Genomic DNA, 21,920 nt, shown 5'->3' on the forward strand with positions numbered 1-21,920 from the left:
GCCCCACCGGTCCTAGAGTTCCCGAGAGTGGACGTTTCTCTGAAAGGACTGAGTGGGGAGGGCAGACCTCACCCTGGTTCGTTTCGGGGGGCACGGTGATGGCGGCTGTGGGCCCCCAGCCCTAGACGGGTGCCCACCGTGCAGGTGCTTCTATTTTGAAGACACGGTCAAATTTCCAATTCAAATTATGCTGGGAAGCAGCAACGGAAGACACCCGCCTAGTACGCAAAACAGGAATGGGGTGATGCTTTTCTAGCCAAGGCTTCTGGAAACCTCTAGGGCAGACAGGTGTAAGACAAGTGCCAGGCACTGCAAATGGCAGATGCCACAGTGCGGCCACCGACAGTCTTTACGGGTGTTCACTGAGCAGGAAGAGTCCCGCTCACCGCACCATGGCACTTTGCCATACTTGCACTCAGGGATCAAACCGCCTCACCCGAGTGCCCCGAGACCACAGAGGATGCCCACGTGTTCCGTGCCTCGGTGGTCCTCCCGAGTGTGAGGGGAATCCCCTCCCTAGGGCCAGTCCCAGTCGCCCTGGGGGCACCCCGCTCACCTACCCCCAGCCGCTGCGGCAGCTGCTCCCCTCCTCCTCCTCCTCCTCGCTCACCTCTTCACGTCTCCGTGGATCAGACTGGGGTTGTCACGGTGCAGGAACTGGATGGCCCTGGCAGTGCCCAAGAGAATGTCCACCCGCTGGGCCCAGGAGAGAGGGGCGAGGCTTCTCCTCTGGAGAAGGAGAAGGAAGCATAAGAGAGGGAGTGAGGGCTCTGCCGTGGTTGGCTTTGTTTTTTCACCTAATCAAGTTCCAATGATCTATCAGTACATTAACGACCCTCAGTGATAACTGACTCTTTGACAACCTTTCTGGGAATTATTTTCAAAAGGCCAACATACCTAGCTGGTGTTCAAGCAATTTTTAGAGTGCTCTTCAAACGGCAAGTGCTCAAAAAATATAATTAATGGATTGATTTGAGTTTTCCTCCAAGGCAATAGGTATGCCCGTATATATGTTTGTACATATTTATTATTCTATTTATTTATTTATTTCACTTGTACATATTTATTCTATTTATTTTATTTGATTTATATGTTTTGTTTTGTTGTCTGTCTCCCCCTTCTAGACTGTGAGCCCGCTCATTGGGTAGGGACCGCCTCTATATGTTGCCAACTTGGACTTCCCAAGCGTTTAGTAGAGTGCTCTGCACGCAGTAAGCACTCAATAAATACGATTGAATGAGTGAATATCTGAAAAGCTCGGGGAAACTCCCTGCCCTGCAGCCCTCAGCCCCCAGACCCAGCCTCCATCCCCTGCCCCCGGGGCAGGCAGGAAGATCCTCTGGCTTGTATGGGGGCTCCCTGTGCCAGGGAAAGGTGGGCAGTTTTTTTCCATATGGCTGCAGGGCTCCTCTGAACCCCAGGAACACCAAGGTTTCTGCTGGGAAGCACTGGTCGGTTGCTGCCGTTCTCACTCCCCCAGAGCGAGAGAGGCAGGGAACTGGGAGCCCCACTGTGATCTTCCCAAGGTCCCGTTCTCCTTCCTAACAGCCCACTGCAGGAAGGAGCCCACCCCCTGCCCCAGGCCTGTCCTTGCTCCCAGCTAGGGAATTTTTCAGGCTGCAGGGAGAAGAGCATCAGAGCACCTACGCATCAGGCAAAAACTCCTCACCCTCGGCTTCAAGGCAGTCCATCACCTCGCCTCCTCCTACCTCACCTCCCTTCGCTCCTTCTCCAGCCCAGCCCACACCCTCCGCTCCTCGGCCGCTAATCTCCTCCCCGTACCTCGTTCTCGCCTGTCCCGCCATTGACCTCCGGCCCACGTCCTCCCCCTGGCCCGGAATGCCCTCCCTCCACACATCTGCCAAACTAGTTCTCTTCCTCCCTGCAAATCCCTACTGAGAGCTCACCTCCTCCAGGAGGCCTTCCCACACTGAGCTCCCTCCTTCCTCTCCCCCTCCTCCCCATCCCTCCCGCCTTACCCCCTTTCCCTCCCCACAGCACCTGTATATATGTATATATGTTTGTACGTATTTGTTACTCTATTTTATTTGTACATATTTATTCTATTTATTTTATTTGGTTCTCTGTCTCCTCCTTCTAGACTGTGAGCCCACTGTTGGGTAGGGACCGTCCCTATACGTTGCCAATTTGTACTTCCCAAGCGCTTAGTACAGTGCTCTGCACACAGTAAGCGCTCAATAAATACGATTGAATGAATGACTGAAGAGGACGGGAGGACAGGAAGGAAGGAAGGAATCTTCGGGGGCAGGGACTGTGTCTACCAACTGGACCGCACTCTCTCAAGTGCTCAGTGTAGTGTTCCACACAGAGAAAGTGCTCAATCTGATGGATGGGAGGAATGAGGCATGGGTGCGAGGAGAGCAGACTCTTACCTGGCCGTGAAGTCGGTCCTCCAGGGAGCCGTTCGGCAAGAACACGTAGATCAGACAGTATAGCCCGCCCTCCATACAATAGCCAGCAAAGTCCACGATGTTGGGGTGGCGGAACCTGCCCAACAAAGCAAAGGGCCCCGCTTCAGGGCCTAGCTCCCCCCCAAAATTTCCCTACGCGCACCCCCCCAACCACGCTGAGAAGCTGAAAGCCACCTGTAGGACTTGTGCCGACTCCATCTTACTGCCCTCCCCCTCTCGAGTGCTTAGTACAGTGATTATGATGATGATGACGGTACCTGTTAAGCGCTTACTATGTGCCAAGCACTATTCTAAGTGCTGGAGTAGATACAAGGTTATCAGGTTGTCCCACGTGGGGCTCACAGTCTTAGCCCCCATTTTATAGATGAGGGAACTAAGGCACAGAGAGGTGAAGCGGCTTGCCCAAAGTCACACAGCTGACGAGTGGCAGAGCCGGGATTCAAACCCAAGACCTCTGACTCCAAAGCCCGGGCTCTTTCCACTACGCCACGCTGCTCCTCACAGTAAGTGCTCAATAAGTACCATTGACTGCATTGACCGCCCCCCATCTAGACTGTGAGCCCGCTGTTGGGTAGGGACCGTCTCTAGACGTTGCCAGCTTGTACTTCCCAAGCGCTTAGTACAGTGCTCTGCACACAGTAAGCGCTCAGTAAATACGATTGAATGAATGAATGAATGATTTGTTTGCCTTCAGGGGTTTAGGTGCGCGACCCTCTCAGCTGAGACAGCACCATCCCCGGGCCCCTCTCGTTCTCTGGCCTGAGGAGCGGGCAGCAAGGGCTGCTATCTCCACTGTACTGAATTGAAGTGGGGCCCTCAGCTCTTCCAAGGGCGGGCAGGAAGGGAGCTCGGCCCTCCTTTTTGTCACCCACAGGGCCCTCCGGGAACCCGGGGAAGCTGCCGACTCCGACGTGGCCCCTTCAGTCACGTCCCCGAGTGGATCTGAGTTGGGGTGGCCCAAACCGGCCAGGGGAGACTGACGGCCTGGCCCACTGAGGCCCACACCCCCACCCGTAGATCCAAGCGGGTGTACGCCAGCCAGGGGCTGAGGGAGCGGCACGGACTCTCAGGTCACCACCACAGTGCCCAGTTGCCCGGGCCGCTGCTCCAGCCTAGCCTCTGTGTCATTTTTTTTGTTGTTGTTCAGCGCTTACTATGCGCCAGGCACTGTTCTGTAATAAACATATTTATTACTCTATTTATTTTACTTGGACATATCTATCCTATTTATTTTATTTGGTTGGTATGTTTGGTTTTGTTCTCTGTCTCCCCCTTTTAGACTGTGAGCCCACTGTTGGGTAGGGACTGTCTCTATGCGTTGCCAATTTGTACTTCCCAAGCGCTTAGTACAGTGCTCTGCACATAGTAAGCGCTCAATAAATACGATTGATGATGATGATGATGATGTTCTTAGCGCTGGGGTAGATGCAAGCTAATCAAGCTGGACACATCTCTGTTCCACATAGGGCTCACAGAGAAGCAGCGCGGCTCAGTGGAGAGAGCCCAGGCTTTGGAGTCAGAGGTCATGGGTTCAAATCCCGGCTCCGCCACTTGTCAGCTGTGTGACTTTGGGCAAGTCACTTGACTTCTCAGGGCCTCAGTTCCCTCATCTGTAAAATGGGGATGAAGACTATGAGCCCCACGTGGGACAACCTGATCACCTTCTATCCCCCAGCGCTTAGAACAGTGCTTTGCACGTAGTAAGCGCTTAATAAATGCCATCATTATTATAACCCCATTTTATAGATAAGGGAACTGAGGCATAGAGAAGTGAAGTGACCTGCACAAGGACCCACAAAAGGCAAGTGGCGGAGCTGGGATGGGAACCCAGCCCCTTCAGACTCCCAGGACCGGGGCTCTATCCACTAGGCTGCGTGACTTACCGGGAGAGTTTCTCCACTTCTGTCACAAAGCTCTTCTTCACCACACTCCACTCCAGCTCTGCGTCCTGCGTTCCCAGGGGAGGAGAACATAAGGTCCAGCCTGTCTCCTGGGGAGACCCATGAGCCCACCCCACCCTCTGCCAACCCCCATCCCCAAAACGTGGACTGTCCGGGGGAGGCCACGCTAAGCCCCTGATGGACTGGGAGGAAAGACAAAGAACACGAGCCGCGAACCCGGGAGTGGGCGGGGGCTGCCACCATCACCAGGTTGGAGGAATTAGGGAAGGAGGCAAGGAGAGGGACCCTAGCACCGCCCAACTAACCCCCACCCTCACCTCCTTCAGCTTCTTCACCGCATACACCGTGTTCCTCAGGGTGGCCCGGTACACGCAGCCGAAGCCACCCTCCCCGATCTTCAGTTGCTCCGAGAAGTTCCTGGTGCCCTGGGACACTTCTGGGAATGGCCAGCGGAAGGGGACCTGCCCGCCCGCCAGTTCCGTAAAGCAGGTACGTTCTTCTTTCTGCTGAAGGAGACGCACCATGGGGCCGGTTCTCCTTGGGCAGGGCCCCCTCGCAGCCCTCCCTGCCCCACCCCATCCCGCCTCCCTTTGGCCTGCCCTTTTCCACCGCCCACTCCCTCTCCCTGGTCCCCAAGATCCGGAACAAGGATGAGAAACTTATTTGCTTTGGTCGCCGGCTCCGCTTCGCCGGCATGTGCCCCTCCACAATCCCCTCCCAAGTGCTTAGTAGTGCTTCGCACATACTAGGCGCTCAGCAAATACAGTTGAATGAATGAATCCCTTCCCCCCGAACCCCTGCAAGCTCCAGCCGATCCTCCTGTGCCCCCTGTGCCAAGGGAAGGATGGGCGGGGGGGGGGGGGGGAGCAGGTTACCTTCTCGCAGGAGGACAAGGAGCTGGAGATTAAACTGGGAGGAACAGGAGCAGAGGGACCTTGGTGCGGGAGGCCCAGGGGCGGGTGGGATGCGGGCCCACAGTCCGAGAGAAAGCCTGGCGTTGGGAACAGAGGCAAGGGGGGTGGGGGGAAGAGGAGGTGGGGGACGGGATTAAGACATCCTTGCTTTGGAGGGAAGCGAGGACGCAGGTGTGGCCACCACCACAGCCCCAAGCCTGAGGCTGATGGGGCGGGTGTAGATGGGCTTGGCTAGGAAACTGGGGCGGGCATGTCAGCCCTCTCTCCCCGCTGACGCACGGAGGATGTCAAAACCAACGACACACAAGCTGCACGGGGGGCCCCGGGGATGCCCCCCGCCCCCACCCCTCGCCCAGCTCCAGCCAGGGACACTTCAACAGCCAGCGCCCGAGGTCTGGGGATTCCCAGTGGGGTGGGCTGTTCCCCCAACTCCCAGAAATGGCCGGGGCAGGGCACCATTCCCACTGAACCCACTGCAGGGGGGAGGCCCGGCTGTTATCGTGGCCTAGTGGAAAGAGCCTGGGCCGAGGTGTCAGAGGACCTGGCTTCTCACCCCAGCTCCACCACTTGCCTGCTGTGTGACCTTGGGCAAGTCACTTCATTTTTCTGGGCCTCAGTTTCCTCACCTGTAAAATGGGGAGGCAAAACCCGTTCTCCGTCCTCCTTAGACTATGAGCTCCCTGTAGGACAGGGCCTGCGTCTGACCTGATCATTCTGTCCCTACCCTAGTGCTGGGCACGTAATAGGTGCTTACCAAATAGTGCATTTTTCTTCTTCCTGTCCTTCTTCCCCGCCCCCTACACCCCCAGGGTCCTGAGCTGGTCCAGGGATCGACCCCCACCACGGAATTCCCCCAGACCCCAAGGGGCCCAGCATCCCACAGCAGTGGTTACCTGGAGAGGGGAAGGTGGAGGTGGAGGAAGAGGAGGAGGGCAGCTTCTTTGGCATCGTGGCGGTGTCCCCATGGCTGGGCCCGGGCCCGGGGGAGGGGGCGAGGCGCGGCGGGGCCGGCCTGTACTCCAAGGGGGTGGGGTGCAGTGGAGCCCCATGCAGCAACCGTGGAGGAGGATGCCCTGGCAGCGAGGAGAGAGGAGGTGGCAGGGTGAACGTGGGCAGGTGAGGGGAGCTGAGCGAGGAGCCTGCTATGTCCCCACAGGGCAGGGTTTCTGGGGACCACGAGGAGACAGCCGGCCCAGCCCCACCGGGCGGAGGAGGCAGTGGGGCGATCGGTGCCAGGAACAACCAGCCCAAACTCCATGACCTGCTTCCTCCCCTTGCCTCCCGAGGTCAGGGTTGGGGGTGGTCTGCTTAATGGCATTCTGCCAAGAGACACGGGGGTGGGGGAATCCAGCCCAAGGGAGGAACGGCCACCTCTCCTCCTCCTCCACCTCCTGCCTCGGGCCCGGACTCTGCTACTGGAGCCCCACACAGCTGGGCGGTGGCTGTTCGGTACTGCTTCTTTAAAAGCAGCCGAACGGCGCAGGATGTGGCAACTAGGGCACGGGGTCATAAACTGGGACTCACTGCCCCAGTGCTGACACCCAACGGGCCCACGTTCTGCTCAGGAAATGAGTGTTAGGGCCCAGACGGGGGGAGCCAAGCCTTGCGGGCCTTGGCCTGCTCTGCGCCTAAGTGTCAGGGAAGACACGGGCAAGCGCAGCCTGCGAACAAACAGGGCCCATCCTGGGCTCCCCTCTGGAGTCTGAGGGGATGCCTCAGCTCTGAGGCTCAGCCTTGAGGAAAAGTTTAGGCCTGCTCACGGCGCCCAACCTAGGCACCTCCCGCCCGAGGGGAGCAAAAGGGGCTTTGACCAAACCTGCCCGATTCTGGCGGGAATGCCGCTGGATTCCCACCCCCGCCCCAAACCGAAGGGAGTCTGGGAAGTAGGGGGAGAGTCTCTGCCATCCCCCCGACCAGGGTCTGGGTTCTAGCTCCAGAGGCTGGGGGATCCCAGGCTGAAATGCGGCCAGAACGGAAGGGGCCAGGGACCCCAGGCAGACCTACGGTCTCCTGCCTTGGGCCCAAACTCCACCCAGAAGCCCCAGATGGGGCCACTTCCTACTCAAGCCATGGAGTTCGGGTAGAACCGGCCCAGATGCTAAGTCGCGGGGAGGAAACTTGTGAGTCAACAGGTCATCAGCTCCCTGCTTCCTGACTCCCTGGCACAACAGGGCTCCCCTTGGCTGCCCACCCTTGTCTCTCTGGCCTGCTCAGCCACGGCTGAGCATGAGCCACCTGGCCTGGCCCCGTGGCTCCTGGAAACCCTGTCCTGAGAAGGTGGGCGCCGGCTCCACGACCCCTCAAGTCGAGGCAGTGTTCAGATCCTGGGGGGCACAGGGCTTGGCCTGCTTTCCAATCCACTGCTTGCGCCCTTGGAAACCACCAAGGGGGCCAAGAAGTGGATTCGGGTACAGGGGAGGCAGAGAGTGCCCAACTGCCTTCCTTGGCCCAGGCTCTGCCCCTTCTGGTGACATAATTGTCTGAAAAACAAGGACGTTTCTGATTCTGTGGCAAACAGGAGGTAGTTTTGAGGGGACAGAAAGAGAGCAAAGTCTGCCCTATTCTCTGAGAAAGCAGCTTCATCCTCCTCTTCCTTCTCCCCATAACCCGCCCTGGGTACTGAACCTCTTTGCCCCTTGGGCCAGGTGGAGGGGAGTGGGCGAGGCGGAGGGGGAAGAGAGGGAAGGGATGTCTGTCTGTCATCTGGTTGGTTCTGTAATTAGGCTTTCTGCCTCCTCAGGCGCTTCCTCTCTAGAGAGCGGGGGCTCCCTTGCCGGCCGGCCTCCCTCCCTCCTCCCGGGCAGTGACTATTCTGGGTGCCCACAGCTGGGGAGGAGCTGGTGTGTGGGAGGGGGGCAGGAGGTGTGAGGGAAAGCCCCCGTGGCAGAGCCTCTCCTTGTCAGTCAGTCACGCTCAGAAGCGAAACTCCCGTGGCTGGGGCCGGCTAAAGCCTTGAGCCCCACTAGTCCACCCATCCCACGGGGCTCCTGATGCCCGGCCAGGGGTGACGAGGCTACAGATCCGGGTCAGCGGCTCCCCACGCGGGGTACCCGCTCTGGGCCCAGCCTACCTTTGGGGGGTTTCCCTCGGGGAGGTGGGGGGTTGTGGACCCGCATTTATCAGGGAGCAGTAAGGCAAGACCCCACAAAGCAGCTGGAAGAGTGACGTCCTGGGATGCCTAGTGCCCGGAGGCGGGGCAGGCAGGGCCAGCGGGGGCTTGGGTGGGGGTTGTCAGATGGACATTTTGGGAGTGGGGAACGGCTGAAGGGTCTCAGGGCCAGGAGGGAGGGGAGGGGAGGAGAAGGGAGGGTGGCCGGCGAGTGGGGAGGAGGGGCTCGGCCGGGCGGCCGGCTGGGGCAGCTCACAGGAGGTGATGATGTCCCGGGCCCGGAGCAGCTGGAGGTCGGTCAGGATCTGGACGAGGTCGCCGACGCGGGCGTTGCGGTTGACCCAGGGCCACATGATGCTGGCGGTGCGGGCGGGCACCCTCTCGTGCAGCCGTAGCTCCGTCTGGTCCCGGACTATCAGGGAGGCTGCGGCCGGGAAGGGAAGGGAGGGGAGCGGGAGTACCGTGACCGCCCGCCCTGGCCAGGGATGCTCCCTGGCCCCCGGCCCCTGTGGTGGGAGGGCACTGACCGCCATCTGGGCCCTCCTCCAGCAACCAACCCAATCCAGTCAGGCCCTGAGTCTCTCCCAGAGGACGGTCCACCCTTTCCCCATTCTCGATGCCCCAACTCAATCCCTCCTGCTGCAATCTTGGCCCATGAAAGGTGTGAGGCAAAGCAGCACCCTTCAGGGGTCCGCTGGGAAACTCCGCCTACAACTCTCCTCCCTCCCACTGCGGCCGTCCGTGGCCTCCAGGCCGACTGGGGCCTGCGACGTCCTGGGGTGGGGGGGGTCCCACGGGGTCCCGCTCCAGCCAGCGGAGCTGGGGACAATGAGCCGTACAGCACCGCTACTCCCACCCACCCATTCGCCCAAGCGGCGTCTGCAGGGGCGAGCCAGTCCTGGGGCCGAGCAGGGGGCCGGGGGTGGGAAGGGTGGTCTCTGGGGCGCAGGACAGAGGGGCCGCTTTGCTCCGTGTGACCTTACTGCCATATTCAAAACCCACCCCAGCACCTGAACCCACAGCCACAAAGGGGCCCCTGCCTTCCTGCCCTTAAGATTAGGGAAGATTTCAATGAAACTTGGCCCAGGAGCAGTTTCTGTTCCTGGATTTTGCTGTACCAATTACGACTAGGTGGCTAGAGGGAGGTGAGGAGGAGGGCAGAGGAAGAGCGGGAGGAGAAGGGGAGAGGAGAGGGAGGAGGGCAGGGGAGGGGAGGGGAAAGGAGAGGAGAAGGGGGAAGGAAGAGGGGGATCAGGGGGAGGAGGGAGCAGGTGGAGGAGGATGAGAATGCCCAGAACAAGGGAACTGTGGGGCCAGCCATTCACTCTACTTCCCCTCATCCTTCCATCCCTCCCTCTATCCGTCTAGCCATCCTTCCGCCTTGGCTGAAGCTGGCTGTAACTCCACCCTGGCTCAAGGGGATTCCCAAGGCCAGGCTCCCTCCCTGCTGTCGTACGTCGGCCAGCTAGTCCATTGGTGGGGAAGGGTCAGGGCTGTGGCGGAGGGACAGCCAGGGGCCCGTGGACAGACAGAGAGGGGAAAGAGTCCCCATGGGTAGGGGGGTGTCAGAACACAGCGTTGGATGGCAGAGTCGGCACAAAAGCAGCTGCTCTGGTTCCTCCTGCTGTTCCTGGGGCCCAGGTCTGTCTGCAAGGCCAGTAGTCTGGAATGGGAGCCGGAAGCTGGGAGCAGAGGGGAGGGGAAGGGACGGGAGGATGAGCGGAGAAGAACTACTCATCTCCCCAGAAGCCAGGAGTCTCTGGCTCCCAGCCCACTGGGAATGGAATGGACCAGAAATCAGGCAAGAGGGAGAAAAGGCGATGCTTCAGAAAGCAGCCCCCGCTCCCCATCTCTTCCTCCACCCCAGGACTCCAGCTCCCAGGAGCAGTAGGTGAGGGAGGGGTGGAGGCAGGGCACTGGCCTTCCCCCTGCCCCACTCACCTCCCCAAGGAGGCCTGGCTCAGGCCAATCAACGGTATTTACTGAGTGCTTACTGTGTGCAGAGCACTGTAATAATAGTACTAATAATGATGGCATTTGTTAAGCGCTTACTATGTGCAAAGCACTGTTCTAAGCGCTGGGGAGGATACAAGGTGATCAGGGTGTCCCACGTGGGGCCCACAGTCTTAATCCCCATTTTACAGATGAGGGAACTGAGGTACAGAGAAGTTAAGTGACTTGCCCAAAGTCACACAGCTGACGATTGGCGGGGCCGGGATTTGAACCCATGACCTCTGACTCCAAAGCCCGGGCCCTTTCCACTGAGCTACGCAAGTGCTTGGGAAGTACGATACAATGGACTAGGTAGATGTTGTCCCTGCCAATAAAGAGCTTATATTCATTCTAAGGTGGGGGTGGAGAGAGACATTAAAATACAATAAATTACAGATGGGCCACAGCACAGGGAGCAGGGTGGGCTGAGGGAGGCAAGGCAGTCCACGTGTTCCTGGACGCCCCCTGCTTCTCCTATCAATCAATCGTATTTATTGAGCGCTTACTGTGTGTAGAGCACTGTACTAAGCACTTGGGAAGTACAAGTTGGCAACATTTAGAGACGGTCCCTACCCAACAGTGGGCTCACAGTCTAGAAGGGGGAGACACAGCCCTCACCCTCTTTCCACAGGAATGCATGTGGGGCTCGGAGACCGAGGGGGCAAAGAACCAACCCAAAGCCTTCCAGGGCACAGTCTGGCTTCTCCTCTGCCCTGCTTCCCTCCACCCAGGCTGGCACTCTGCCCTCCCTGACCCCCCCGGCCAAGGAGTGGCGATGGGCCAGGGTTGCCAGGGTGGATTCAACCCGACAGGCTAAACCGAGCCCTCTCCTCTGGTCCACCCCGGTCAGGGGAATTCCAGAGTTTGAGCAGCAGGCAGGGCAGGGCTCGTGGTGCGTCTGGGTTTGGGGGTGGGTGGATAGGCTAGGGAGGGCAGCCCCCCCAACACACCAGCTTGCAACCGCCTCTGCACATCCTGCTCTCTCTGGGGCCCAGCTGGACACCAGAGTCCAGACAGAAAAGCGGAAAAGCAAAGCTGGCAAAAACCCCTTCGCGCTAAGGCCCGCCCTCGCAGAGCTCTGACGGCCAGATCTCCGCGCCCCTGCTGCCCTCACTGCCTCCCCCCAACACCCAGACGCGAGGCGGAATCACACAACCACAGGCAGACGCACATGGGAAAATGCCCAAACATATCAAACGCGGGCCAGACACAAACATATTGACAGGCACACACAAGGCTGTGGACCAACATAAACGTGCGTAAGGACACAGATGGTACTGATACACACACACACATGGGGCCCATATGGATTCACTCAGAGACACACACACACACACGCCAACAGCTGAGCCTTCATTTTCAAGTCCCTCAGACCACATCACTGCCCTTCCCGCGCTCCCTCCCCGCACCCACACACCGTCTCATCTCCTTGACCAGAATGGAATGGCCCAAGCTACTGGACAGTCGAGGCAAATTTAGAGCCCGGAGGGCCTGACCACCACCCCCCCCCCCCCCCGCCCCAACCCCGGCCCCGGGTACCGTGGACTGCCTCCCCACGTCCCTCCCTGCTCTGTTCCTCACGGGGCTTGGGGGCAGGGGGGTGGCGAAAGCTCACCAGGTCCAGGTGGAAGATTGGCCGCCTTCCCCGGAGCTGACCGCTCTCCCGGGCCGGTTCCTCAGCCCACGGCCGTCAGCTCCAACCCTCCAAATCAATCCTCACCGTGGAGAGGGCCTGGGCGCTGGTGATGACCTCAGGGACCCCAATTATTCTAGGCACTCCACCTCCCTGGGAGTCCCCGATGCCCAGCCAGAGAGCACTGGGCAGCACTGGGCACAAAGGCCGGGAGAACCTCTGCCATGGGGAAGGGAGAGAGCCTGGGAGAAATCACCAAGGTTCCTGGGCTCCGGGGCTCCTGATCCAGGTTGCCAGCCGACAACACCTGCCCGGGGCACCTCTCGGTCGGCTGGAGGTCCGGGGCACTGTGGGAGACACCCAATGGGCCCGGCCTCCTGCCACTCTGGCTCCCGCCCCTCTGGCTCCTGTTCCACGGCTTTCTCAGGAAGGAGGCTTATTCCACTCCCCGCCTTCCCCCACCAGCTACTCCACTTTCCAGCTCTGTGAGGAGAACCCAGGCTCCTCTCTGCAGGGGTGGACGTGGGGAAGCAGCATGGCCTAGCAGATAGACCACGGGCCTGGGAATCAGGAGGCCTGGGTTCTAATCCTGCCTCTGGCCTTGTCTGCTGTGTAACCTGGGAACGGTCACTTGACTTCTCTGCACTTCAGTTACTTCACTGTAAAATGGGGATTACGACTGCGAGCCCCATGTGGGACAGAAACTGCGTCCAACCCGATTTGCTTGTATCCACCCAGTGCTTAATACAGTGCCTGGCGCGCTGTAAGCACTGAACAAATGCCACAGTTATTATTCTTCCCTGTGCCTTGGTTTCCTCATTTGTAAAATGGGGGTTTAAAGCCTATTCATTCATTCATTCAATTGTATTTATTGAGCGCTTACTGTGTGCAGAACACTGTACTAAGCGCTTGGGAAGGCCAAGTCGGCAACATATAGAGGCGATCGCTACCCAACAACGGGCTCACAGTCTAGAAGGGGGAGACAGACAACAAAACAAAACATGTGGACTGGTGTCAAGTCATCAGAATAAATACATTCATTCATTCAATTGTATTTATTGAGCGCTTACTGTGTGCAGAACACTGTACTAAGCGCTTGGGAAGGCCAAGTCGGCAACATATAGAGACGATCCCTACCCAACAACGGGGTCACCGTCTAGAAGGGCGAGACAGACAACAAAACAAAACAGGTAGACGGGTGTCAAAATAGTCAGAACAAATGGAATTAAAGCTATATGCACATCATTAACAAAATAAATAGTAAATATGTATAAGTAAAATGGAGTAATAAACCTGTACAAATATATATACAGGTGCTGTGTGGAGGGGAAGGAGGTTGAGCGGGGGGGATGGGGAGGAGGAGATGAAAAAGGGGGCTCAGTCTATTCTCTTTCCTGCTCAGACAGTGTGCCCCATGTGGGACAGGGACTGGATCTGATCTGATGGTAGTGCGTCTATCCCAGCTCTTGGCACAAAGAAAGCACTTAAGTATAACAATTATCATTATGGTTATTATTATATTGAAGAGCCCTTAGAGGATGTGGGGAGGGTGGAAATCCCCCAACACTCTCTCCCCGCCATTCCTGAGGGTCAACTCCGCTAGGTGGGTACCAGGGGGCACTTCTGGCCAGGTTTGCCAACCAAGCGGGTGCCACCCAGCCCCACCTACACCGCTTGCTCGGGTGGCTGCAGGTTAAACAAGTCTGTCCTCCGCCTGACTTCACTTTGGTAAAGTAACTTGGCTGGTTTACACACCAAACTCAAGCAGCCTCAAACCCTGCCAATCCAGTCCCGCTTTCTCCCTAAAGAAAGCGATGCCTTTCTTTGCCATGGTGAAAGCTCGGCAGGGATGCGGGGGGATTCACACACACGGGGTGGGGGGTCTGCTCTGCCCACTGCCCCGCAGGACCCTGACTCCCGGGCTCCTGGATGGAAATCCCACAACCGGGAGCTGCCAGGGAGAAGTCTCAGGACTGCGGTGGCCTGGTGATCTTAGGCATGGTGCCCTTCACCCGCTCACCCCCCCAGGCCTCAACAGAGATGGTTTTGGTTCCAGTGAAGCCTGAGGGTGAGGAAGCCGATCGGAACAGGATAGGCTGGGAGTGGGGGTTGGGGAACGAGGAGACAGAGTTGGCTTGCAGCCTGGGGTGCCCTGGAAGCCAACTAGCTTCCTCCGGGAGAGACAGAACACGGCGCCCCATGCCCTGGCACATGCCCAACCTGTTGCATCATGCCACAAGTTCAGGTCCTGATGTCTCAACCGTGCAGAAGGCTGGTTGCATTTCGGAGGCGAGGGGACAGCGCTCTCGGGGTCTGGGACGTCCTCGAGGGCCGCGGCCCAGACCGACCTCATCGAGGCCCGGCGACGGCCGAGAACCAGTGCCACAGCCCGCAGCCCTCCTCCGCTCCTCGGCCTGCCCGCGCGCGGGTCCCGGGCCCCCACGGAAAGGAAGAAGGCCGTGGGTGGGTTGACCCGTGCCATTCAGATCACCTTTGTTGCCGGGCCTCGTCAAGCCCTTTGCTCTCTTCTTCAAAACCAGAAGGCCGAGGCAGGGACGCCGGGCTACGCCGAACCTCGGAGGGGCTGACAGGCCGGGCCCTCATTCATTCATTCAATCGTATTTATTGAGTGCTTACTGCGTGCAGAGCACTGTACTAAGCGCTTGGGAAGTACAAATCAGCAATATACAGATGGTCCCCACCCAACAACAGTCTCACAGTCTAGAAGGGGGAGACAGACAACAAAACCAAGCAAGTGGACGGGTGTCAAAACCGTCAGAATAGAATTATAGCTATATGCACATCATTAATAAAAGGAATAGGGTAGTAAATATGTACAAGTAAAATAAAGTAATAAATATGTATAAATATATACAAGTGCTGTGGGGAGGGGAAGGGGGTAGGGCAGAGGGAGGGAGCGGGAGGAGGAGAGGTAAAAAGGGGGTTCAGTCTGGGAAGACGTCCTGGAGGAGGTGAGTTCCTCCTCCCAAAGCCAGGCCTGGATCCTTCTAGACTGTGAGCCTGCTGTGGGCAAGGGCTATTTGTTGCTGAACTGTACTTCCCAAGCGCTTAGTACAGTGCTGTGCAGACAGTAAGCGCTCAATAAATACAACTGAATGAATTAATGAATGAATGAATCTCCCCAAGCCTCCTCTTTGTACCAGGGGCAGGATCCCACCTGTGGCTCCAGGGGGGTGGGGGGTGCTGCTAGAAACCTCCTTAGATAGGGAAAGTCTCTTAAAGAAGAGCCGGTTGTTGGGTAGGGATTATCTCTGTTGCTGAACTGTACTTTCCAAGAGCTTAGTACAGTGCTCTGCACACATTAAGCGCTCAATAAATACAATTGAAGGGACGAATGAATGACGAAGGCGAGGAAGAAACGGCCTCCTGGTTGTCTGTCCTTGACAGGAATGAAAACTCAAGCGTGGGGCTCCCCAAGGTGAGGGTGGAGGCCGCGGCTAGCAGGCCGGGGAGGTCGCTGGCCCTCCTGCCTCTGCCTCCACCTGGCTTGGTCTCAGAAGGGTGGCTGGCGGGGATGGGAGAATAATAATGATGGCATTTATTAAGCGCTTACTATGTGCAAAGCACCGTTCCAAGCGCTGGGGTGGTTACAAGGTGATCAGGTTGTCCCACGGGGGGCTCACAGTCTTCATCCCCATTTTACAGATAACTGAGGCCCAGAGAAGTGAAGCGACTTGCCCGAAGTCACCCGGCTGACAAGTGGCGGAGCCGGGATTAGAACCAAGCCTCCCAAGCCTGTGCTCTTTAATAATAACAATAATAATAACGATGGCATTTATTAAGCACTTACTATGTGCAAAGCACTGTTCTAAGCGCTGGGGAGGTTACAAGGTGATCAGGTTGTCCCATGGCGGGGCTCACAGTCTTCATCCCCGTTTTACAGATGAGGTAAGTGAGGCCCAGAGAAGTGAAGTGACTTCCCCAAAGTCACATAGCTGACAGTTGGCAGAGCTGGGATTTGAACCCATGACCTCTGACTCCCAAGCCCGTGCTCTTTATTAATAACAATAATAATAATAATTATGGCATTTATTAAGCGCTTACTATGCGCAAAGCACTGTTCTAAGAGCTGGGGAGGTTACAAGGTGATCAGGTTGTCCCATGGGGGGCCCCACAGTCTTCATCCCCATTTTACAGATGAGGTAAGTGAGGCCCAGAGAAGTGAAGTGACTTGCCCAAAGTCACACGGTTGACGATTGGCAGAGCTGGGATTTGAACCCATGACCTCGGACTCCAAAGTCCGGGCTCTTTCCACTGAGCCACATTTAACTTCTCTGGGCCTCAGTTCCCTCATCTGTAAAATGGGGATTAAAACTGTGAGCCCCCCGTGGGACAACCTGATTGCCTTGTATCCCCCCCAGTGCTTAGAACAGTGCTTGGCACATAGTAAGGGCTTGACAAATACCATCATTATTATTATTGAGCCCATTGTTGGGTAGGGACCGTCTCTATATGTTGCCGACTTGTGTACTTCCCAAGTGGTTAGTCCAGTGCTCTGCACACAGTCAGCGCTCAATACATATGACTGAATGGATGAACAAATGCCATTATTATTATTATTATTCCCACTTTTGGGCAGGGACTGTGTCTATATGTTGCCGACTTGTACTTCCCAAGCGCTTAGTACAGTGCTCTGCACACAGTCAGCGCTCAATACGATTGATATTGATTATTATTCCCCACCTTTTCCCCCCGGTGGGGGGGGGCGGGGGGGAATTACGGGTGTCCCCCAAGCCAAAGTCCAACTTCCCCCTCCTCCTCCTCCTCCTCCCCATCCCCTCCGCCTTACCTCCTTCCCCTCCCCACAGCACCTATATATGTATATATATATATATATACATATATATATGTTTGTACATATTTATTACTCTATTTTACTTGTACATATTTATTCTATTTATTTTATTTTGTTGTCTGTCTTCCCTTTCTAGACTGTGAGCCGACTGTTGGGTAGGGACCGTCTCTCATGTTGCCGACTTGTCCTTCCCAAGTGCTTAGTCCAGTGTTCTGCACACGGTAAAGCACTCAATAAATACGACTGAATGAATGAATGAATGCTGGGTAGGGACCGTCTCTCTATGTTGCCGACTCGTCCTTCCCAAGCGCTTAGTCCAGTGCTCTGCACACGGTAAGCGCTCAATAAATACGATTGAATGAATGAATGTTGCCCACTTGTCCTTCCAAAGCGCTTAGTCCAGTGCTCTGCACACGGTAAGCGCTCAATAAATACGATTGAATGAATGAGTGCTGAGTAGGGACCGTCTCTCTGTTACGACTCGTCCTTCCCAAGCGCTTAGTCCGGTGCTCTGCACATGGTAGGCGCTCAATAAATACGACTGAATGAATGAAAGAATGCTGGGTAGGGACCGTCTCTAGATGCTGCCGACTTGCCCTTCCCAAGCGCTTAGTCCAGTGCTCTGCACACAGTAGACGCTCAATAAATACGATTGAATGAATGAATGTTGCCGACTTGTCCTTCCCAAGCGCTTAGTCCAGTGCTCTCCACACGGTAAGCGCTCAATAAATACGATTGAATGAAAGAACGCTGGGTAAGGACCGTCTCTATATGCTGCCAGCTTGTATTCCCAAGCGCTTAGTCCAGTGTTTTGCACACAGTAAGCGCTCAATAAATACGACTGAATGAAAGAATGCCGGGTAGGGACCGTCTCTATATGCTGCCAACTTGTACTTCCCAAGCGCTTAGTACACTGCTCTGCACACAGTAAGCGCTCAGTAAATACGAGTGAATGAATGTTGCCGACTTGGCCTTCCCAAGCGCTTAGTCCGGTGCTCTGCACACAGTAAGCGCTCAATAAATACGACTGAATCGTCGTCGTCAGTCGTATTTATTGAGCGCTTACTATGTGCAGAGCACTGTACCAGGCGCTTGGGAAGGACAAATCGGCAACATAGAGAGACGGTCCCTACCCAACAGTGGGCTGACAATGAAAGAATGCTGGGTAGGGACCGTCTCTCTATGCTGCCAACTTGTCCTTCCCAAGCGCTTAGTACAGTGCTCAGCACACAGTAAGCGCTCAATAAATACGGTTGAATGAATGTTGCCGACTTGTCCTTCCCAAGCGCTTAGGCCGGTGCTCTGCACACAGTAAGCGCTCAATAAATACGATGGAATGAATGACTACTGAGTAGGGACCGTCTCTCTCTATGTTGCCGACTCGTCCTTCCCAAGCGCTTAGTCCGATGCTCTGCACTCGGTAAGCGCTCAATAAATACGACTGAATGAATGAATGCTGGGTGGGGACCGTCTCTCTCTACGTTGCCGACTCGTCCTTCCCAAGCGCTTAGTCCGGTGCTCCGCACACAAAAAGCGCTCAATAAATACGATTGAATGAATGAATGGATGAATAAAAAAGATTGATTGAATGAATGAATGAATGAGCCCGTTGTTGGGTAGGGGCCGTCTCTCTATGTTGCCAACTTGTCCTTCCCAAGCGCTTAGTCCGGTGCTCTGCCCACGGTAAGCGCCCAATAAATACGACTAAATGAATGAATGCTGGGTAGGGACCGTCTCTCTATGCTGCCGACTTGTCCTTCCCAAGCGCTTAGTCCAGTGCTCTGCACACAGGAAGCGCTCAATAAATACGACTGAATGAAAGAATGCTGAGTAGGGACCGTCTCTATATGCTGCCAACTTGTAATTCCCAAACGCTCAGTCCAGTGCTCTGCACACAGTAAGCGCTCAATAAATACGATTGAATGAATGTTGCCGACTTGTCCTTCCCAAGCGCTTAGTCCAGTGCTCTGCCCACGGTAAGTGCTCAATAAATACGACTGAATGAAAGAATGCTGGGTAGGGACCGTCTCTATATGTTGCCAACCTGTACGTCCCAAGCGCTTAGTCCAGTGCTCTGCACACGGTAAGCGCTCAATAAATACGACTGAATGAATGAATGAATGAATGCTGGGTAGGGGCCGTCTCTCTATGCTGCCAACTTGTCCTTCCCAAGCGGTTAGTACAGTGTTTTGCACACAGTAAGCGCTCAATAAATACAATTGAATGAATGTTGCCGACTTGTCCTTCCCAAGCGCTTAGTCCGGTGCTCTGCACCTGGTAAGCGCTCAATAAATACGACTGAGTGAATGAATGCTGGGTAGGGACCGTCTCTCTATGTTGCCAACTTGTCCTTCCCAAGCGCTTAGTCCAGTGCTCTGCACACAGTAAGCGCTCAATAAATACAATTGAATGAATGTTGCCCACTTGTCCTTCCCAAGCGCTTACTCCAGTGTTCCGCACACGGTAAGCGCTCAATAAATACGACTGAATGAATGAATGCTGGGTAGGGACCGCCTCTCTATGCTGCCAACTTGTCCTTCCCAAGCGCTTAGTCCAGTGCTCTGCACACAGTAAGCGCTCAATACATACGATGGAATGAATGAATGCTGAGTAGGGACCGTCTCTATGTTGCCAACTCGTCCTTCCCAAGCGCTTAGTCCGGCGCTCTGCACACAGTAAGCGCTCAATAAATACGATTGAATGAATGAATGAATACGATTGAATGAATGAATACGATTGAATGAATGAATACGATTGAATGAATGAATGAGCCCGCCGTTGGGTAGGGACCGTCTCTCTATGCTGCCGACTTGTCCTTCCCAAGCGCTTAGTCTGGCGCTCTGCCCACGGTAAGCGCTCAATAAACACGATTGAATGAATGAATGAATGAATGAATGAATGTTGCCGACTCGTCCTTCCCAAGCGCTTAGTCCGGTGCTCTGCACACGGTTAAGCGCTCAATAAATACGATTGAATGAATGAATGAATGAATGAGCCCGCCGTTGGGTAGGGACCGCCTCTATAATGTTGCCAACTCGTCCTTCCCAAGCGCTTAGTCCGGCGCTCTGCCCACGGTAAGCGCTCAATAAATACGATTGAATGAATGAATGAATGAATGAATGTTGCCAACTCGTCCTTCCCAAGCGCTTAGTCCAGTGCTCTGCACACGGTTAAGCGCTCAATAAATACGATTGAATGAATGAATGAATGAGCCCGCCGTTGGGTAGGGACCGTCTCTCTATGCTGCCGACTTGTCCTTCCCAAGCGCTTAGTCCGGTGCTCTGCACACGGTAAGCGCTCAATAAATACGATTGAATGAATGAATGAATGAATGAATGAATGTTGCCGACTCGTCTTTCCCAAGCGCTTAGTCCGGTGCTCTGCACACGGTTAAGCGCTCAATAAATACGATTGAATGAATGAATGAATGAGCCCGCCGTTGGGTAGGGACCGCCTCTATAATGTTGCCGACTCGTCCTTCCCAAGCGCTTAGTCCGGCGCTCTGCCCACGGTAAGCGCTCAATAAATACGATTGAATGAATGAATGAATGAATGAATGTTGCCAACTCGTCCTTCCCAAGCGCTTAGTCCAGTGCTCTGCACACGGTTAAGCGCTCAATAAATACGATTGAATGAATGAATGAATGAGCCCGCCGTTGGGTAGGGACCGTCTCTCTATGCTGCCGACTTGTCCTTCCCAAGCGCTTAGTCCGGTGCTCTGCACACGGTAAGCGCTCAATAAATACGATTGAATGAATGAATGAATGAATGAATGAATGAATGTTGCCGACTCGTCTTTCCCAAGCGCTTAGTCCGGTGCTCTGCACACGGTTAAGCGCTCAATAAATACGATTGAATGAATGAATGAATGAGCCCGCCGTTGGGTAGGGACCGTCTCTCTATGCTGCCGACTTGTCCTTCCCAAGCGCTTAGTCCGGCGCTCTGCCCACGGTAAGCGCTCAATAAATACGATTGAATGAATGAATGAATGAATGTTGCCAACTCGTCCTTCCCAAGCGCTTAGTCCGGTGCTCTGCACACGGTTAAGCGCTCAATAAATACGATTGAATGAATGAATGAATGAATGATCCCGCCGTTGGGTAGGGACCGCCTCTCTATGCTGCCAACTTGTCCTTCCCAAGCGCTTAGTCCGGTGCTCTGCACACGGTTAAGCGCTCAATAAATACGATTGAATGAATGAATGAATGAATGAATGAATGTTGCCGACTCGTCTTTCCCAAGCGCTTAGTCCGGTGCTCTGCACACGGTTAAGCGCTCAATAAATACGATTGAATGAATGAATGAATGAGCCCGCCGTTGGGTAGGGACCGTCTCTCTATGCTGCCGACTTGTCCTTCCCAAGCGCTTAGTCCGGCGCTCTGCCCACGGTAAGCGCTCAATAAATACGATTGAATGAATGAATGAATGAATGTTGCCGACTCGTCCTTCCCAAGCGCTTAGTCCGGCGCTCTGCACACGGTTAAGCGCTCAATAAATACGATTGAATGAATGAATGAATGAATGAATGAATGTTGCCGACTCGTCCTTCCCAAGCGCTTAGTCCGGTGCTCTGCACACGGTTAAGCGCTCAATAAATACGATTGAATGAATGAATGAATGAATGAATGAATGTTGCCGACTCGTCCTTCCCAAGCGCTTAGTCCGGTGCTCTGCACACGGTTAAGCGCTCAATAAATACGATTGAATGAATGAATGAATGAATGAATGTTGCCGACTCGTCCTTCCCAAGCGCTTAGTCCGGCGCTCTGCCCGCGGTAAGCGCTCAATAAATACGATTGAATGAATGAATGAATGAATGTTGCCGACTCGTCCTTCCCAAGCGCTTAGTCCGGTGCTCTGCACACGGTTAAGCGCTCAATAAATACGATTGAATGAATGAATGAATGAATGAATGAGCCCGCCGTTGGGTAGGGACCGCCTCTCTATGCTGCCAACTTGTCCTTCCCAAGCGCTTAGTCCGGTGCTCTGCCCACGGTAGGTGCTCAATAAATACTACTGAATCAAACAATGCTGGGTAGGGACCGTCTCTCTATGCTGCCAACTTGTCCTTCCCAAGCGCTTAGTCCACTGCTCTGCCCACGGTAGGTGCTCAATAAATACTA

The 21,920-nt window shown here is 55.3% G+C and overlaps 1 protein-coding gene across 1 annotated transcript in view; it reads right to left on the reverse strand.

The window, feature by feature from the left end:
• IRAK1 (interleukin 1 receptor associated kinase 1) overlaps nt 1-21,920 on the reverse strand; it is a 35,174-nt gene that overhangs the window by 12,677 nt on the left and 577 nt on the right. Inside the window, exons 2-8 of the mRNA XM_038747727.1 lie at nt 8,613-8,780; nt 6,141-6,320; nt 5,209-5,324; nt 4,651-4,839; nt 4,316-4,380; nt 2,394-2,508; nt 611-729 (exon numbers count right to left, since the gene is read on the reverse strand). Coding sequence (XP_038603655.1) covers nt 611-729; nt 2,394-2,508; nt 4,316-4,380; nt 4,651-4,839; nt 5,209-5,324; nt 6,141-6,320; nt 8,613-8,780 — 952 coding nt within the window. The remainder of the gene's footprint in view (nt 1-610; nt 730-2,393; nt 2,509-4,315; nt 4,381-4,650; nt 4,840-5,208; nt 5,325-6,140; nt 6,321-8,612; nt 8,781-21,920) is intronic.

The sequence above is a fragment of the Tachyglossus aculeatus genome, chromosome 6 (assembly GCF_015852505.1).
Source record: "Tachyglossus aculeatus isolate mTacAcu1 chromosome 6, mTacAcu1.pri, whole genome shotgun sequence".
In the NCBI taxonomy this organism is placed as follows: Eukaryota; Metazoa; Chordata; class Mammalia; order Monotremata; family Tachyglossidae; genus Tachyglossus; species Tachyglossus aculeatus.